Source organism: Hesperophylax consimilis, chromosome 23, assembly GCF_061612785.1.
Source record: "Hesperophylax consimilis isolate HC1 chromosome 23, BYU_Hcon_1.0, whole genome shotgun sequence".
In the NCBI taxonomy this organism is placed as follows: Eukaryota; Metazoa; Arthropoda; class Insecta; order Trichoptera; family Limnephilidae; genus Hesperophylax; species Hesperophylax consimilis.
The window spans coordinates 577,167-597,918 of record NC_142858.1 but is presented as its reverse complement, the minus strand read 5'-3'; the positions used below and the strand labels follow the sequence as shown (position 1 = coordinate 597,918).

General features: G+C 34.5%; 1 protein-coding gene across 1 annotated transcript in view; it reads left to right on the top strand.

The window, feature by feature from the left end:
- Positions 1-18,994, top strand: part of LOC149412194 (uncharacterized) — a 38,023-nt gene extending 19,029 nt beyond the window's left edge. Inside the window, exons 9-16 of the mRNA XM_089645683.1 lie at positions 2,147-2,353; positions 2,774-3,026; positions 3,355-3,478; positions 3,699-4,030; positions 5,706-5,902; positions 11,701-11,897; positions 15,240-15,360; positions 18,608-18,994. Of these exons, the coding sequence (XP_089501809.1) occupies positions 2,147-2,353; positions 2,774-3,026; positions 3,355-3,478; positions 3,699-4,030; positions 5,706-5,902; positions 11,701-11,897; positions 15,240-15,360; positions 18,608-18,994 (1,818 nt within the window). The remainder of the gene's footprint in view (positions 1-2,146; positions 2,354-2,773; positions 3,027-3,354; positions 3,479-3,698; positions 4,031-5,705; positions 5,903-11,700; positions 11,898-15,239; positions 15,361-18,607) is intronic.
- Positions 18,995-20,752: the final 1,758 nt, after the last annotated feature.

Here is a 20,752-nt window from a genome sequence, read left to right as displayed (position 1 = left end):
GAAAATATTCAAAGTTATTCGATCTCTTTCGGACTGCGAAGCGTTACAAAGTGTCTAGATATCAATGTTTCTAAATATCACACTATGACATTCACCAGAAATAAACACGTAATTAAGTACTCATATTCACTCAACAATGAACCTGTCATCTCTAAAACGGAATGTAAAGACCTCGGCGTTTACCTTGATAGCAAACTTATATATAATAAGCACATTGACTATATCGTTAATAGGTCGTATAAATATATTATGTACCTACAAATTCAACAATAACTTTGAGTGTACATCTGAAACTTTGCAGCAAAGACGAGTGGTAGCCGACTCAAAATTTATACACAGATTTATAAACAATGACATCGACTGTACCGAACTTCTGTCCCTTATTAACTTCAACATACCTTTGAGACGTACACGACATACAGTGCTATTCCACACGCTTAATTATAAAACAAATGCAGCATCTAATTCGCCAATTAACCGAGCTCTTCACACTCTAAATAATATTTGTCTAAACTCTAACATTGACATTGTTTCGGATTCACTGCCCAAATTCAAATGTGGCATCATGTCGATAATTTAAACTGTTCAATGCGCATACATACAGACACACACACACACACACACACACACACACACACACACACACACACACACACACACAAACACTCACACATACATTACACACACTCCTATATACTACACACGTCAGCTGGTAATTAAGGAATAAACATACCACTTATCAAACATTACAAGGAAACATATCATAGGTACTCAACATGAAGTATCTTATTCCTGTATATTGTTTCATCTCTGTAAATCATGTACTGTTTGTTTCTATAATATAAAAAAAATAACATTAATTATGATAATGAAGAGCATTCAAAACATCCAAAAGTATTCCGAAGAAGGTTTTGAACAGGATAGTAATGTTCCTTGTGTAAAAAGCAACAAGGAATCAACAGGTATACGGTTATGGGATTCAGGGAACCATTACATTAATTATGACATTAATTTTTTTAAACGATCAAATTTGATCTTTTGGTGGGAAGGAGCTTATTAAAAAATTCCTGATTTTAATACAAGGGTGATTTGAGGTCTTCGCTCAGCAAAAAGACAGACGAAATGATCTTCTCTATTACAGTAGAACCTCGTTAATTCGAAATCCACGGGACAAGAAAATCAAATTTCGAAATAACAAATTCCCATGTAATTCGAAATTTTATAAAACATATTAAAAAAGACGCCAAAAATCGATTTCCTCAGCCTCCCCTTCAAATTCGGGTAGTATCTTTCGAGTAAATTCGTATTAATATGAATTATTTCCGTGTAAATCGAATTTTCGCAGCCGAAAACAGCAGCGGCTCAGTTATTTAAAGCAAATTCGTAAAAATACCACACATTTTTGATAAATCAAATTTTCACACCCTTTAAATTCATAAAAATACTATAGTATGTATCGCGAAATCTCTATTTCCGTGTAAATAGAGATTTCGCAACCAAACCCTTTAAATTCTGATATTTGGTGTAAAATTGTAAAAAATACGAAATTTTTCCGCGTAAAACGAATTTTCTCGGCCCTTCAAACTCAGATAATCTAAATAATTTCTAAAAATATGACATTCCAGTGTAAATTGATTCAGATCTACAAAATAACAATACTAATTAGGATGATGATTAAAAATAAATTTTTCGGCATTTTACCGCCACGGCTGTCTTTCAAATTCAGACTTACGAAATTTTATGATTTATTTTCGCAAAAATCGAATTTTTTCGAATGACGGACAAAAATAAATTAACAAAAATTATTATTAGTTACTACGTTACCACTTTATGAATGCTCAGTGAACCATATTATTGTGTTCAATTCAAACTGAAGAATTAATCAGATAGTTAGATCAGTTAGGTTAGATTGGGTTGGGTTGGGTTGGGTTGGGTTGGGTTGGGTTGGGTTGGGTTGGGTTGGGTTGGGTTGGGTTGGGTTGGGTTGGGTTGGGTTGGGTTGGGTTGGGTTGGGTTGGGTTGGGTTGGGTTGGGTTAGGTTAGGTTAGGTTAGGTTAGGTTAGGTTAAGAAAATAGGTTTTTATTTAAATTTGAATGATGTGTCCATATAACAAGTACCCTATAATTCTATAATATATTTCCCCAGTATAATTGGAACAACCAGGGAGCCCGCAAACGAGCATCGAGTTCTCGAGAGCGTGAGCTGAATGAGCGAACTCTCTCCACTGTGCGCGAACCCTCGGAGGGTCGCAGCAGTAAAGGCGGGGTGGCTGTGGCGGTGGTGTCCTCGGACCAGGCGGAGATTGACATGCTGCGGGACCTGCAGATGAGGCGACAGCATCTGGAGAGCCAGGTATGCACACTTGAGAATACTCTTCACATATGAGTACTAATGATTTAAGTCATATACTGCTGATATTTCCGTTGAAACGCCTCCATTTTTCTAATAAAAGCATGTATCGGAAAGTAAGGTTACAAACCTTTTAACGGCAGGACCATTGTTATCACGACTCATTATAAATAAATTAATATCTTTCGTTGGTAATTCAATATTTTAAATTTTGGAAAATAACTGATATTTATTTGTATTTGGTTTATACCCCCATCAGTACATTAGCAACATTATCCGCTTATAGTGATGGTAGTAGGAGTTTTTCTAAATATTTTCAAGTTATTCGTTACTCGGGAATCTTTGTCTTTTTTGTTAGAAAATGTAATGATATATTTTGTATTCTTATCCTGACACGATTCTAACTAGTTTCAGAGTTCGCAGGTGGCAAAAATCCAGAATCTTCACGCGGCGACTTCTTCACTGGCTGACGCCGTCTCTATGCCCCAGACCATAGACAACGTTGGGGCCCTGGGTGGACAGGGGGGACGTGGGGAGGGGGGTAGCCAGGAGGGTGGCCGCGGAGGGTGGGGGGGCTCCGAAGCCAGCGAGGAGGAGGGGGGCACAATTGAGAACATCATCAGACACAAGGTGGCCGCCGTCAATGTGATGAAAGTGGAACTGGAAAGACTGAAAAGTGAGTAAATTAAAGTAATTCACGACGTAGAATCATTCCTATTAGTGTTTAAAAATGCTTGTTCAAGGCATGAAGTCCATAGAGATTATGGTTAATCTGTGGTAGCCTTAAGTAATTAAAAAAAAGTGTTTTCTTAAAATTTTATGTGTACATGGCAAAATGCCGTAGCTTCACTACTATATGCTCCACTTCAAAAACAGAATTGTATTATTAATGGTTTATTTATTTTATGTGTACATGGCAAAATCCCGTAGCTTCACTATTAAATGCTCCACTTCAAAAACAGAATTATATTTTTAATGGTTAATTAATTTTAATTCTTTTTCAGATATGCTAAGGACTGTGGATTCTATCCAAAACAATTTCGGAATCAATTCAACTTTTGATGAAGAACATGTGTTTCACAATACTCCTCATATTCCTCAAGAAAACCATAATAGAAATCAAAATAGGTACATATTTATCCATTACTCGTGACTGCCGAGATTTTGTTTACCTCTTTCATAAAAATACAATTTAAACACACATTTCCTAGTGGAGACAGGCAACCATTGTTTTGACAAGACAACCTCAGGTGTCCCTATCTTGCTCTACTTTGGCGGCCTCAGTCCATCACTGGCCCAGTCTCTCCTCGCACAGCTTCTGCATCTAAAAAGAGTTTTTTTTTTCCAGAGTTTCTGAATCATCCGTGAACAATGCTCCTCTCTGCAGAACAGACTCATCTTCATCTTCTAAAATAATGAAAGACGGCCAGTCGGGGGCCCAGAACAGTGGCGCCAACTCCAAGAGTCAGAACACTCCTCTGGGATTGTCCAGACTTCAGAATTGCATATCGTCAGGATCCAATAAGTGCACCAATGTCAGTGAGCAAAACCAAACTACAGGCACTGGTGACAGTGTTGGTTCTGGTCTGGCAGTCATCCAGCAGTTGACCCACGAGCTGAAGCAGGCAGCCCAGGGACTGAGCGAAGAGAGAAGGCGCCTGAAACACGCCACCAACAGAGGTACTAATCATTACTATCAGCACAGAAACCTGCATTGCTTTTAAACCATCCCATCTGAAATTATTTACACTGAAACTGACCACAGCAACTGAATTAATTGTTGTAAGAACTTTTACTGAATTTATTGATGTAGTAAAAATAACATAACTCTTTGTTTTTGTATTTATTTAATATAAATTAATTTTTTTTATAAATTTTTATAATATAAAAATAAATGCTTAAGATTTTTGTTGTTTGTTTTTGGGGTGTTATGCCGTGTTGCGCTAACTCCTTCTTTAGCCGACGTTTCGGACAGCGTTGCAGTGTCCATCATCATCTTCGGATCTACCGGATCTGCCCTGATGATGGACACTGCAACGCTGTCCGAAACGTCGGCTAAAGAAGGAGTTAGCGCAACACGGCATAACACCCCAAAAACAAACAACAAAAATGCTTTTGGCCGTGAAAATCTAAAAACTTAATTGTGGCGGTTCGGACAAAATGGATTAACCTTTGATATGCCGTGCTCCAGCTCAAAATCCCACTCACAGAAAGTATTGTTTTCAGATTAACAATTACCAGTTCTCAAAATTTTACAAATTATTTGTATCCGATCCTGCGCAGGGTTCGCAGCATTCGGTTTATGTTGATTGCTTACTGACTCGTGGGACGATGGGCTAAAACTTTTCATGTGCAGTAATGGGGAACTGCACTCTTTTAATTTATTTTTATCAATGATCTTCTAACTTAAATACCATAGAGAAGGAGACTTAAATACCATAGATAAGACTTATATACCAAGGGGAAGAGTTTGTCAAGACAGCAGACTTGTTTATACAAAACATATTAAAAACTTTTCTAATCGTCTTAAACTAACAACAAATATAGGTAGAGTTAATGTCTTGTCATAAAATGGGAGTGGGAAGTAGTATGAGGGGAAGGGTTTGCCAAGACTGCAGACTTGTTATACAAAACATATTAAAAACTCTTCTAATCGTCTTAAACTAACAACAAACATAGGTAGAGTTAATGTCTTGTCAAAAAATAAAAGGGTCTTTTTACAGGTATACACATGATTCTATTCAGCTGTATACATTACCCATTTACGATTGGTTGTGCTTTTTGCTCTGTTTTTCATACATAACAATTTAACATAACACATTCATTTTATTTGAATATTTTTACTGGGCAATAAATATTCTCACTCCATCAGAGACCAGGCCAATGGGAACCTCCATATTTTAAGAAAAGGTTCCAAGCGGGACTGTGTGGTCTGCTCGAAAAGGGAAGTAAAAGGCGGCAGACGGGAAACCAGTGAGTACTGTGACACGTGTCCTAACAAGCCACGTATGCATTTGGGCTACTGATTTCTAAAATACCACATGTTGAAAAATTATAAAGATTAGAATATGAAAATTTTTCTTTTATTAACAATCTTATATGATAATAAATATATATTTCTTAACATAACTATATCATTTTATTTGCTGCCTTACCAAAAAACATTTCTTTCTAATTTTTTAAAGATATTGTAATTTTTACTCATATTTTTACATTACACTCTATGGAGTAGCTGGTATACCATATAAAAAATATTAGTAGTACAAAGGGTTAAAAAACATTTTCAAGACAGAATGGAGATATTTCTTTAAGTATGTACCGAATGTATTTTAAATGAATGAAAAATAATTTCCAGACACATGTATGTCCAGTGGCTCCTCCATCAAGTCGGAGGACAAGAAGCGCACCAATAGTCTGAGCGGGGGCAACACCTCCTCCAACACGGTGGTGGGCTACCCGCCCTATGGGGGCCCGGTGGAGCGTCGCCAGCTGGCGCTTAAGGCTGAGCTGGAGGCCAAAAAGAAACAGCTGGAGCGCCTCATGAGCAAGGATGTAAGTCACCCGCACAGATTATAAAACAACAGATTTGGTTTTTATCTACAGTGTTGACTGTCACAGTGTTGAGAACACTTTATACTGAATGTTAAATAATTAAATTAATTGTTGCCTTATGTTAATTGACCAGCATACATCACTCATTCTTTTTTAGTTTCAAATGATCTGTGTGGTAACAATTTCATCATGAAATTCATGTCAAGGGTTCTTAAATATGTAATAATTTTGAAAAGTTAACTCTGTTCAGGAATGGGTTGTGGGTATTGAGGAGACACAAGTTATTAACAATTATTATTAAAACATACACAAAGGAATTTATTATGTCGCCTCACAAGAGCGGCCCTGTCTGTTCTGTACAGTGTAAAGGCAGGGGAACTATGTCGCTACCCGGTTGCTCAGCGTTTTGAGGCCGGTGAATATATATTACAACTTCTTCATTTAGATAGATTGATTTAGATCCATTGCCAATTTTAGTAAGAATAGAAGCAAATATACCGCACAGAGTTTTGGCCGTCGGGCGGAAAGAGCCGACGAGTCATGAGGCTAGCCGAATGAAGCGTCGGTCCATGCTAGTGCGTTGTCCTGTCTTAACGTACTGTGCTACGCAATAGTCAGTTTTACCTCCCCTAGGAGTGCCAAAAGATGTTTCAAATAAAATAAAAACAAAAGCTAACTGGTTATTGTGGAACTTTGCTATTGATAAGGATTCATAAAAACAACCCATTCTCATTTGGCAAATGTCAACACTTTTATCAATGTATGTTACTTGGGGCAATGACCCCATACAACAACAATCCACCTCCTCCCATAGGGGTTTTTATTAGCAACTGGAGCGCCAAGATGTTTACGATAAAATGCATTGAGCGCTGGAGATTTTCATATGTGTGGATTTGAATTTACCTGTGTTCATCAAAAAAATCATATCTCCAAATACTGATCTGTTAACTGTCGTTTAAAGCCAATGAATTTACCTATATTTCTATATTTATCTTAAGTTTGTAGGTTTCATTAAAAAAAAATCATCAAGTTCATAAACGCGTGAATTTCGTCTGATTGTTAACAAAAATGGTTCAAAACTGTACTTCTTACAGCATGTTTGTAAATGTATGTTTACAGTTTAATAATAAAAAAATAATTTTTCAAAAGAAGCAAACACATTGTGACTTGACATTTTAAATAATAAAAAGGGAAACACTTTGTTTACAGTCACTTTATTGAAATTTTTAACGTCTACCGGTTTCGGTACCTCCGTACCATCATCAGGACAGTTATAAAAATACTAACAAATACAGAATAATACACATATATATAAACAAATAGTTGAGAGAGAAAGAGATAAAAAACAGAGAGAGACAGTATCAGTTGTGGGCGGGAAGTGGGGGAGGGGAGTTAGGGATAACAGGAAACATATTTATTATAGGGCTGAACGTTAAATTTAGTTGATTATTGATAATTTCAGCCTTTGAATTGACTGATTTTTTTATTTCCAACGCTTCCAAGTTGTTAAGTCGTAAACCTATCTCATTTTTGTGAAGGACTTTAATACCCGTGTCACGGTTGAAAGTATGATCTTTATTAATTAGATGTTCTGCAAATTCTGAAAATCCCGAACTGGTTAGACATCTTAGGTGTTCTTTTATTCTAGTTTCTATATTGCGTGATGTTTGCCCTATGTAGAATGCTGGGCAATCATTACAACTAATTTTATATACGCCTGAGTGGCTAAGAACATCTTCTTTATCTTTGGCATTAATTAAAAATTTTCCTAGATTATTATTAGTATAATACGCTGGTTTAATTTCTGGGGGGAATTTAACTGTACATGTAGAGGAAAGGTTATTAATATACAAAATTCTTCTCCACTGCTGGTTGGAGTTATTATTGTTGAGAGTTGGTGGACTACTGTAGACGTATTTATTTATGGCAATACATCTTAATTTTTTTGTAAGGATTCTATCAATAAGGCCTATTTCATATCCATTATTAAGTGCTATTAGTTTAATTGTACTTAACTCATTAGCGTAATTAACATTTGATAAAGGAGTAGTGACTAAACGGTGGATCATAGAGTGGAATGCCGAATGTTTGTGGGAAATAGGGTGGTTAGACGTATTATGGATTGTAGTGTCTGTGAAGGTAGGTTTTCTAAAAATATTAAACTGAATTTTATTATCAATAATCGATAATGTGAGATCTAAAAAGTTGAGTGTCGAATTTATGCCTACTTCTAGTGTGAATTGGATCTGTTTATGTAAGGAGTTGAGGAGTAATAGGAAGGAATTAACTTAAAACTAAACGAAAACTAACTTACAACTTAAAACTAACTTACAACTTAAAACTAGGAATTTAGCTGACGCTCTGTACCCGCCCAAATACATATGATATCGTCTACATAGCGTCTCCATAGTAAAATATTTTTTAACAAAGGTGTTTTAAGTTCAAAAATATTGTTTTCAAAATTATTCATAAAAATATCGGCAATAAGTGGACTTGTGGGAGACCCCATCGGTAATCCATCTCGTTGACGGTACATTATATTATTATATTTAAAACTGTTTTGGTTCAAGCAAACATCGATAAGTTGGTTAATATCTTTTGTAAAATCCTTATGTAAGTTAGAACTATTGACTAAATTGCTTATAATATTTTTACATTCTACTACCGGAATACTGGGAAACAAATTCACTACATCAAAAGAAATGAGTTTACAGTTGCTAGGGAGGGTTAAATCTTTCAAGTGGTTGATTAATTCATGGGAATTTTTAATTGTATATTTTGGTTGAAATATATTGGAATCTTTAATTACCTTAGTAAGAAAAGAAGCAATTTTATAATTAGGTGCATTACAACAAGTCACAACCGGCCTAATTGGCCTATTAGCTTTATGTATTTTGACAAACCCATATAACCTGGGGATTTTCGGGTTTTTAGTTAAGAATTTAACCTGGTGATAAGTATCATCTTTGAATATTGGGGTTTTACACTCGTTGAATGTACTTTTAAGGGTTCTCTGGTATTTATTAGTCGGATCTACTTTTAAAATTTCAAAGTTATCAGATTCTAGGAAGTCATTAATTTTATGATTATATTCTATCTTGTTCATAATTACAACTGTATTGCCTTTATCAGCTCTGGTTAATATTAAATCTTCTTTCTTCAGTTTTTCACGGATATTTTTGGCGTGTAAGTTTTCTTGATTCTGCTTCGGCTGGAATCTTGGGATAAGGTTTTGTAAGACCTCGGCACTTTTGTAGAGGTAAGGTTTCGGAGATTTATATAACGCTGTTTCCATGTCTACTGCAACGTTTTCCACAGCACTATTGTAATTTTTATTAGTATATTTTAGGTTATATTTTAAACCTTTGGAGAGTAATTCCATTTCTTGTTGGGTAAACTGTGCCGAGGAGAGATTCTGTACACGTTCGTAGAATTTTTGAGATGATGATGTCTCCGGGTTATTGATGTGGGTATTTGATTGGCACAATTTTTTGAGTTTATTTTCCAGGGTTATCCTCTTTTTATAAGCTTTCACTGACGCAAAACTTCTAATTTTGTCATCAAAAAGATCCCATTCTACTGGGTGGAGTTCATGGACTAATTCGGTATGCAATATTTTAATATTTAGTTTTAAGTTATTTCGTTGTAGGTTAGTTTTAAGTTGTAAGTTAGTTTTAAGTTGTAAGTTAGTTTTCGTTTAGTTTTAAGTTAATTCCTTCCTATTACTCCTCAACTCCTTACATAAACAGATCCAATTCACACTAGAAGTAGGTATAAATTCGACACTCAACTTTTTAGATCTCACATTATCGATTATTGATAATAAAATTCAGTTTAATATTTTTAGAAAACCTACCTTCACAGACACTACAATCCATAATACGTCTAACCACCCTATTTCCCACAAACATTCGGCATTCCACTCTATGATCCACCGTTTAGTCACTACTCCTTTATCAAATGTTAATTACGCTAATGAGTTAAGTACAATTAAACTAATAGCACTTAATAATGGATATGAAATAGGCCTTATTGATAGAATCCTTACAAAAAAATTAAGATGTATTGCCATAAATAAATACGTCTACAGTAGTCCACCAACTCTCAACAATAATAACTCCAACCAGCAGTGGAGAAGAATTTTGTATATTAATAACCTTTCCTCTACATGTACAGTTAAATTCCCCCCAGAAATTAAACCAGCGTATTATACTAATAATAATCTAGGAAAATTTTTAATTAATGCCAAAGATAAAGAAGATGTTCTTAGCCACTCAGGCGTATATAAAATTAGTTGTAATGATTGCCCAGCATTCTACATAGGGCAAACATCACGCAATATAGAAACTAGAATAAAAGAACACCTAAGATGTCTAACCAGTTCGGGATTTTCAGAATTTGCAGAACATCTAATTAATAAAGATCATACTTTCAACCGTGACACGGGTATTAAAGTCCTTCACAAAAATGAGATAGGTTTACGACTTAACAACTTGGAAGCGTTGGAAATAAAAAAATCAGTCAATTCAAAGGCTGAAATTATCAATAATCAACTAAATTTAACGTTCAGCCCTATAATAAATATGTTTCCTGTTATCCCTAACTCCCCTCCCCCACTTCCCGCCCACAACTGATACTGTCTCTCTCTGTTTTTTATCTCTTTCTCTCTCAACTATTTGTTTATATATATGTGTATTATTCTGTATTTGTTAGTATTTTTATAACTGTCCTGATGATGGTACGGAGGTACCGAAACCGGTAGACGTTAAAAATTTCAATAAAGTGACTGTAAACAAAGTGTTTCCCTTTTTATTATTAAATAAAAAAATATATATTTTAACAGTTTTTTTTTAGTATTATTTTTATTTAAATAAAATGTAGAATGTACTTACGAAAACTTCAAAAATTATTTGTTTTTCACTTGACATATTATTTTTCAAACATAATTTATCAGACCAAAGTTTATCCTAGAATAATAAAAATTCTCTATTATCTATTTCTATAATTTTAAATTGGATTAATAATCATATAATTTACAATATTACACCTTTTATTTAAGGACAATGCACATACTGCACCGAAAAAGTAAATTTTTTGTGCAAATTAAAACTCGCTTTCACATTTTTTAAAATTTTAAATAACTTTAAATAAGCAGAGAATTTAATAACAAATACATTGATACATGATACATAACAAAATTTGTGTAAAATAAACATTCACAGGAATTTTTAACGCGACAACATACCGTCAAAAAAAAAAACTCTTCACTGAGATAATTTGTTTAGCTTTATGTATTTACTGGTGACCAGATAACTCATCAAAATGACAATTCAACACACCTATAAAAAGTGTTTTAAAGTCATTAGTGATGAAACAAAAACTAGGTTAAATAGTTACACATATGTAAACTATTTAACCTAGTTTTTGTTTCATCACTTTTCATAACTTTATAACACTTTTTATCGGTGTGTTGAATTGTCATTTTGATGAGTTATCCATGGAACCGTATTTACTAGAGAAACGAGACATCTATTGATAATCTGTGAAACTACTAGCTGTGTAATACTGTTAGCTTTGTGAATATCCAAGTTGCAAACACGTGGGAACTTTTTAAATAATTCCTATAAATGTTTTAATATATCTCTTTAAATTGGCCTTAGGCTAGCGTGCGCTCGCGTGTGTTGCGAATTGGACAAAATATGGCCAAAAACACTCCAGTGGCTAAAAATATTGCCCGATTTGCATTGAGTTGATGGTATTTTTAATCCCAAACTAATATATATTAATTTGATTGGCAGGTGGACCACAGGACCAACCAGCAGTCCCTCGCCTTGGATCAATCCGCTGTGTCCAAGCCGACCCCTTCTGGGGCTGAGGAGGCAGCGTCCATGGGGCTCCCTGGGGGGGCGGGGCTCCCGGGGCCCCCCGCTGCTGAGGATGACTGCGCCTGCTCTGCGCTGACCATGCGAACCGACATTGATAATAGGTACTCGAGGTATGTGGCGTTTAAATACCGGCAATTTTAGCAATTTATGATCTCTGCAGAATTTCTTATGGGGCATGTAAGACTACCATTCAACTAGTATCTGGTAAGTATGTATGCATTCATCCAAAATACAACAACACTAGTTGCCCATCATAACAGAATAGGGGAGAAATAAGAATTTTTAGGTTTTGAAAAATTGTTGAATAATTTCCTGGGATTGATAAAAGTTCTTTCATAAGTTTAGTATCTCACATTTCTATAATTGTCTAAAATCACTTCAAATTTAGCATTAAACTTTTGTTTGTTGTGTCTTTCAACTAATATTCATCAGCGGTTGAGAACCATGCTTTATGGAACTCAGTAAATTTTTAAATTTTAGAAATTAACTCCTCAGGCTAATTTGTTTGCTTTTGGAAACAGCTCATATAAATCGTTTTGTCTCCCTTACTGTCATGGTGAGAAATATGATCTAAACAGTGTTAGAAAGAGAAAACACCTTGCTTTATTTTTAAATCTAGAAGTTAACCATAGAAAACTTAAAATGTGGACCTCAATGGAACCAAAGTTTCCGATCGCAATTCGAAAAAATGTATGAAACTTTGTGAATTTTTCATTCATTATTTTTATATGAACGAAAAAAAAAGTGAGGTGACTGTAACATATATAATACATTTTCCTAGGTGACCGGGTATCTCATCAAAATGACAGGTCAACATACCTACAAAAAGTGATATAAAGTCATGAAAAGTGATGAAACAAAAACTAGGTTACATAGGATAGGTAACTACAATAAGATGTGTTATTTTGATATTCAAAGAAACTTTTCCCGTAAAAGATCAATGGTTTCGTTGCTTGTGTGGCACGTAGCGCCGTCTTGTTGAAATTAAACGTTGTCCAGATCAATACCATCCAATTCCGGTCATAAAAAATCATTAATCATCTCTCGATAGCGCAATCCATTCACCGTAACTGTTGCTCCAGCCTCATTTTCGAAAAAGTAAGATCCAATGACTCCGCCGGACCATAAACCGCACCAAACAGTCACACATTGAGGATAGAGAGGCTTTTCAACAATAACTCTTGGGTTTTCCGAGCCCCAGATGCGACAATTTTGCTTGTTGACGAAGCCACCGAGGTGGAAATGGGCCTCATCACTCAAGATGATTTTTCGATGGAAATCTAATAATTAATAATAGTGAATTTTAATAATTTCAATGCGTTGTTGAAGCGTGTATCGTTCCATTTTTATTAATGGCGTAATTTCTACTTGTCAAATGTCAAAAAATAACAGCTTAAAAGTAACATCTACCGAAATAGCGTGCTATTCAAAATAACACCTCTTATTGGAAAACCCTATATTTAACCTACTTTTTGTTTTATCAATTTTTAAAGGTGTGTTTAATTGTCATTTTGATGAAATATCATGGAACCATTTTCATGTGTGTTTTTATTTTTAATCGTTAACAGTAATTTTAGTTATAAAAAACGTAAGGTGAGCCATTTTTAAAACTTTTTTACTTTTGCGTTATAAATTTTAATATTTCAAAAATTATGTTTGTTTCTAATAACAACATTTGTAAGTGTATTTAATCACCTTTCAAAAACAATATTTAGTTTCAGAAATATTCCATTTAATTGGATTTTATAGCAAAGCGATAATACTCTGACCTTCTGCCAAAATATACCAGAGGCCTGGGGGGTTAATTGTATTGTCATTTAAACTACATAAATTAATATATTCTTACGCTACTTATGTTTGCAGGCCATTAGTATATAAATCGCATTATTGAGTGATTTTAAGAAATCTTAAACAATAATAATTATAGGAATGTTGAGTTAAGTGCCTTTTCACTGAAGAATATGACATATAAGAAGGTTGAGGTATTAATACATATTATGTCATCTGTTAGTCATCCTTTAGCATTGGTATGATATATTTTAATTATAATTAATATGCACCATCATGAGATGTGCAAGTGCAGTTTAGTGGAATAAATGTACATCTTGTCCGTCTTAATCATCTTCTATTTGAAATGTGTTTTTACTAACTAAAATCTTAAGTTCTTTCTCCTTCTGAACTTTAATCTATTAAATCTGGTTTCTTTAGTTAAAAACTTATAAAGTTCAAATTTTTAGTATTTATTGGTTATTCAGTTTATATTTTTAATTCACGTGATGTACCAAGTATTTGCAAGTTGTAAGTTCCACTTTTAAAAATGCCCTGTAAAAGTAAGTCATTATAATGTATGCACATTTCAAATGTAGAAAAAAAACGATATTGTCTGCTTATAATATGTTATATTTTTGGGTTTACAATTGCTTGTCTGGTTTTGAAAAGATTCTTTTTTTTAATTTGTTGATTTCCTCAACACATCAGTTCCAATGTTGAAAAGTTCACTCTCTCCTGACTTACAAAAAAAAAATGTGTTGTTTAATTGACTGAGCGCAGTGAAGTCCTTTTTTAACTCGACCATTTGGCATTTAAAAAATTGTAAATTTGTTTGTTACATTCCGGTTCAAGATGGTTGCCATGCTAGTACTACCATAAAAAAACCACCCATTAGATTGATAACTCCATGCTTTATGCATGAAACAAATTGGCCCTCTATTTAACCATAGATATTCCAATATTTAGACACACTTTATGCGTGCAACTGTTCTATATCATACACCATCGGCGAGGATAGAGGAAACTCGAAAAAAAAGGTGCGGCCATAGACAATAAAATTCTCATTCCAAGCCTATCCTATTCAATAAATAGCCTTACATATTATTTTAAAAATAAAAATATTTGAATTTCAGAATGTTCCCTCACGACAACCAGACTCTATCTGACAAAGTACTGTCCTGCGAAAAAGAGCTTTAAATTATCTTTTTTTTATACCTCATTTACTTAGGACAATCAATCAAATTGTATCAAACCACTCAGCCTCCAACAGTTTTTCCATAGATTTTCAGAGTTGTTCATTGGTGGATGTGGTTAAATTATGTGATGTCACAAGCCATGGAGATTACTGTATCTTTTCTTCGATTCAAATTTTCTATCGGAGTTATACCCTTCTGGATACTGCATGATCGTGGTTCATTCTATGATTATGGTACCTACTTACCTGCCTGAAGAAAGTTGCTAAAAAGAATTGGTGACATTTCTTTGGAAAAATTGTATAATTCCTTATTTGAAATTTAAAAAATATATAAAATATCCATGGTTTGCAATTAAGTAGGTAGGTATTTAAGTATCTACTTACAAATCTTACCCCATTTCAGAGTAAATTTTGGATTTAATTTATAAAATAAACTAGTAAATTAAGTTTAAAAAATTTAGTTTGTTGAAAAGTTCGTCATTTGCAGTGACCAAGATGACGATGAAGCCTACTTGTCTTCATCCCGGAACCAGCTGAACATCAACCAGCTCAGCGGAGAACCTTCTCACAAGCTGCCATCCAGAGGTTCATCTATTGACAACTTCAAGGTACAGATATTGCCTTTTATACTTGATTGAAATTATCATATTGATTAAAACACCCAGTCGTAATAATTTTTATTACTTAATTTAAGTCAAATCGGTTAAAGTAACCAGTTTGGAATCGGTCAAATGTTATAAGAGGGCTGCTGTAAGAATATTATAAAACGATATTAGAATTGTAATATATTATAGTGTATGGCTTGTTTGTGTACTTGCTGTACTTGGGTGGTGCACCCGTCCACTATAAAAATGTATGGACAATTTAACATAAAGTAAGATAAAATTGAGCTTACTTTCTTTTCTAATTGGTTTACCTCTTCACTTATAAGCGGACAATATCGATTTACCAATCACGGTTCCGTCAAAAAACTATCATTAGGATCAGTGGCGGCCGCTGCCCTAAAAGGGTGGTGGTTCACTGACAATCCAAAATAAAAACAATATGACAAAAAGATTATGGGTAAAAATAATTATTCCACCTACCTTATTTGTAGATAAGGTCTATTCTACGTTGTTTGTGAAGAGCAAAAACTTCTATCACTTTCGAAGTGAAATTTGGGATTGTTTGCAAATTTTTTTTTTCAATACTAAGTACAGATAAAGCATTCAAACGGTCTTGACTCATCGTGTTTCGCAAGAATGATTTAATTCGTTTTAGGGTAGAAAAACACCTTTCGCTTTCCACAGATGTCATAGGTATTGTACATATTATTTTTAAAAGCTTCACACACTCCGAAAACGACTCGACTAAATTATTTTTATAAAAAAGTTGCAAGATTGCCACTGCACCATCGGCGTTAGAGAAATCATCTCTCCCGTATATAGCACATAGTTCATTTTTCAATTTAAATTTATCTAAAAAGATGTAGGTACGTGTTCACTGTTTCATTGAAATCACTTTGAGGAAAGTTTTCTTTATATTGAGTAAAGCGTTCACAATCAAATAATTTTGATGCTAATAAATGGTTAGTAAACTCGAATCTGTCTTTGATCTGTTGTAAGAGAATATCACATACTTCGATGCAAGTTGCATAGTTCACCGTTTTATTTCTTTTTGCTTTGGGCTCACCTGTTTGGTCTATGGAATCACGAACTGTCTGAATGCATTTTTCAAATTGATATATATATATTTCTTAATCATGATGGTATCCAAAGAGCGTGATTGTAATTGTTGAAACAAAATGTCACAATGGGGTAAAATCTTGTTGAAGAAACCTAACCAATATATAAACTGTTCATCCTTAAGATAATGCAATAACATACTGGCCTGGTTTATAGTATTCGAATCATTATTATTTTGGTCTAAAATAGTTTCCATACATTGTATCAACAATTCTGAGTACGCCGAAACAGTTCTCACAGTTTTTATGTTGAAATTCCATCTTGTTGGTGGGGCAGAAGGGATTTTCTTTTTCATTACATCGTTTAACACGTTCATTCGTTTAGGAGACCTCGAAAAAAATTGGAAATGCGTGAAGATGTGCGAAAAACGTTTTTATTACATTGCTTTGTGAAACACTTTTTTCGACTATCAAATTCAGCTGATGAGCATAGCAATGAACATAATTAGCAAATGGAAAATCAGCCTTAATTTTTGCTTGAACCCCTCCAACCCTTCCACTCATAACTGAGGCTCCATCAAAGCATTGAGCTATCAATTTATTTGAACTGATGTTCAAACCTTGAAGTTCTTCAGAGATGGCTTTATACAAACCGTCAGCGCAGTGCGAGGTTGGAATTAAATATTTCCAAAAGCGTTCATAAATATGGCCCTTCCATTCATATCCGATGATCAAAACCATTTGCGTCGTCGTAGAGACATCTGTAGTTTCATCTGCTTGAATCGCAATAAATTCACATTCCGTAATTTGTCGTTTCACTTCTGTGCTGTATACTTCCATTATAGAATCCAATATGTCATTTTGAAATAGTCTTTGATGTCCCTTTAAAAACAGTGGCACTATCTAAATGTTGTTTTAATACTGCATCTAATTCTGCTACGAAATCTATTAAGCCGCGAAATACACCAGGATTTATCGAATCAAGGGTTTCGTCGTGACCACGCAATGCCAATTCGAATGCTCCACAAAATATGACACAATCTATTAATTTAGACAATATATATCTATTTTTGTCAACCATTGCATTATGTTGTTAAGTTTGCTCACGGTATCCAGAATCCAACTGTTGACGAATGTCAACTGTACCTAAAACGGCTAAACTCATAACATTTTGTAAATGTAAAGTAGATGAATTGTGCTTTTTCAACTTCTCTGATAGATGCGTTAAATCATTAATCCCACTCAACGTCCAAGTTGAATCTCCACCAAACACAAGACACGGAAAACAAAAAAAGCGATTAACTTTGTCACAACCACACAACCAAAAAGCTTTATCATAAAGTTTTTTGTCAAACACTCGAGTAAAAGCTCTTGATTTGGATTTACAATCTTGCTTAATCACGAGCACTGGACGAGGTGGACCAGAATTTTTAATTAATAATTTATTTTCAAACAAACTGTTATTATTTCTTATATATTCGACACTGATTACACTCATTTTTATTTCTTATAAAGTTACAAATTAAAAGGATTAAGTTCTGTATTTAGCTTGATCAAATTACTCGATAAATCAATACCAAAACAATGACAATAATTACGTCACGGCTCGCGATAACGACGGTAAATTATGATCTGTGACATGTGACATGTGTCATCTGTGATCTATTGTCCAATATCGAGTTCGAAGTTCGACGAACTTCGGATGTCTCCGTGTAACCTCGGGTCAAGGCTCATAAATCGGTAATCTTCGGAAATGATCGGGTTATCTCGGCGCCGAGTGACACACGGGAATTAGCTAACTCCTGGTACAAATGGGTAGATTGAGGCGCTCGCAGTGTTTTAAAAAATACATACAAAAACGTATTTTCATCCGTTTGCAAATCTGTGTACACGGCGCGGCGGATTGGCGCCGCGCAGCGGCCATACTTTATACTTGGAGAGATTAAAATCGCTCTCCTTGATAATATTCATTGCATTGTATTGGTAAGTAATATTTTTAAATGATTTTTATAGATTTTATAGTCTTCAGTAAGATATTATAAATTAATTTTAGCCATTACAATTTAGATAGTGCTGCACACGAACGCACTATGCGACCAGCCGCCACTGATTAGGATCCCACATAAAGACATATAATAATGGTTTAAACCTACACATTTGAAAAGTTGATATAAATTTTTTCTTATATCCAGGACACCAGCTATTTCGGCGATTCCACACAGTCATTGGACGGATCCTTCACTTCCCAGAGCATGAAGCACATCAAGCCCGGCAGCAGCAAGCAGCACAATCGGGAGCCGGCCCTGGCCCGCACGCTGATGGACCTGTCCCAGGAGATGCAGGAGCAGCGGGTCAAGGGGCAGGGGGAGCCGCCGCCCCAACCCATGCCCGACTGCTTCCTGACGCTGCCCGTCAGTAACAACGGGGGCACAGGGAGGAACAAGGTGACGCTTGAGACCAATTCTTCTTTCTTCATTGCCGAGGATTGCGAACACTTCAAATTCCACGGTGGACAAGGCTCCTCCATGGAGCCAATACAGATACCACCAACATTCTGGTGGTATTTGATCATTCCTTGAGATTAATATGGAATACCTACATAATTAATTAATAATTTTCGGAAGTTTTTCTCTTTTTAGTCTTTTTGAGAGATATTTCTATAAAATTCATGCTATCTCATTTTGTTTTACGATGAGATATATGATTTACATGTGGTTAACCTTTCCTCATCTGTGGTGTGTATTTACTACACATTGCTTCTAATATCTTTAATAACTCTATAAATATAATAAATTCTGGGTTCAGATTTTAGGTATTCCTCCGTTATACATTTATGCACTGAATTAAAAAATAATATTTAACATAGTTTTCAAATTCAATTAAAAATCAGAGTTTTTTGTAAGAAATCGGGAGCAAATATACCAATACATTCAACCGTGTGCCATTGCTACGCGAAGAGTGCGCGAGGAAATGACACGCTATTGATGTCCCGCTTTACTTCGCTATGCGTGCACATGAGAAATCCACTTGTCCCCAGTTCTATTTTTCTATTTAGACCATCGATACCTACGGCCGCATTGTGTAGCTTCGTCTCGTGACCAACTTGTGCAGGGGTACTAAAGTGAATCATTATTTCCGTTCGATAATTAAATTAATAATTTTTTGTAAGTACTTTTTCATTTATTTCCGAATACTGTGTTATACTATTACCTTATATTATAGTATTGAAAAGTGTGTATTACGTAACTATTTATTTTTTTTAACAGATTTTGTATTACATGAACACCAAACCATCCACTACTAAACTTAAAAAGTATTTTACGAGATAGGAAGCAAGACCGTTTGTACTGAAGACCGACTGTGGCATAAGGCTGTGGTTTGGTTTGACCCAAATAGACGTTTGGCATATACCTCTCTCATCTAAACCGACCATCTCTCATGTAATAGAAAGAGATGCACCATAGGTGATCCGTTGTACGTACAAGCACTGTACCTACAAGTCACGACACATGTGACGTAAGAATTCTTTCGACCAATCGTGGAGCGTATATAGTTTATTGCTATTCAATGCTTTTTCAAGAACGTTTAACTAATTCTAAGAATAATAATATAGAAATATATTTATGTATTTAGAATCGATATTTTTTGATCTACATGAACATATTTTTTATAAGTCAAAATATTTTTCACTCAACTTCCTTGTAGCATTCACGTGGGAGGGTTGTTGGATTAATTTTTGTTGTGTTTTTCAGGAATGTAATCTACGAGCACTATTTTTTTGCCTCTATATTATTTACTATACTTACTTGGTAATAGTATAACTAGGCTAATGACTTCTACGGGAGAGCACCTCGACGGGCAATATGAATCTTAGCTAGCCAGAGCAACTGACATACCGGCCCATAATAAACGCAAAAACAAGCAGAATATTTTCAGTTGCATAATATGTGATTGTTATACTAAAATCAGAAACAGTACTTGTTTTGAATGTCAGTATTTTATTTAGAAGTATTTTCAAAACATTTCTCTGGAATCGAATGTACCTAAAGCGAGAATGTTTTTTCAATATTTCTGACAGTTTACATATTTATTTATTTTCGAGTTAGCTTTATTTTTTATTTTTCACATCTTCGTGTGTGCTTTTATAAACATATACACAGCATTTTATAAACATTTTATAAACATATACACAGGTAGATTGTTTGGCAAACATAATCTTTCTTTAAATATTTCAATAAAGTGACAAAAAAGAAACATTAATAATTAATTACCAATATTTTATTTCACAGCAAATTCCTTGTATTTTGTTATACAGTTGAAAGGCCTAAATTAAAGAT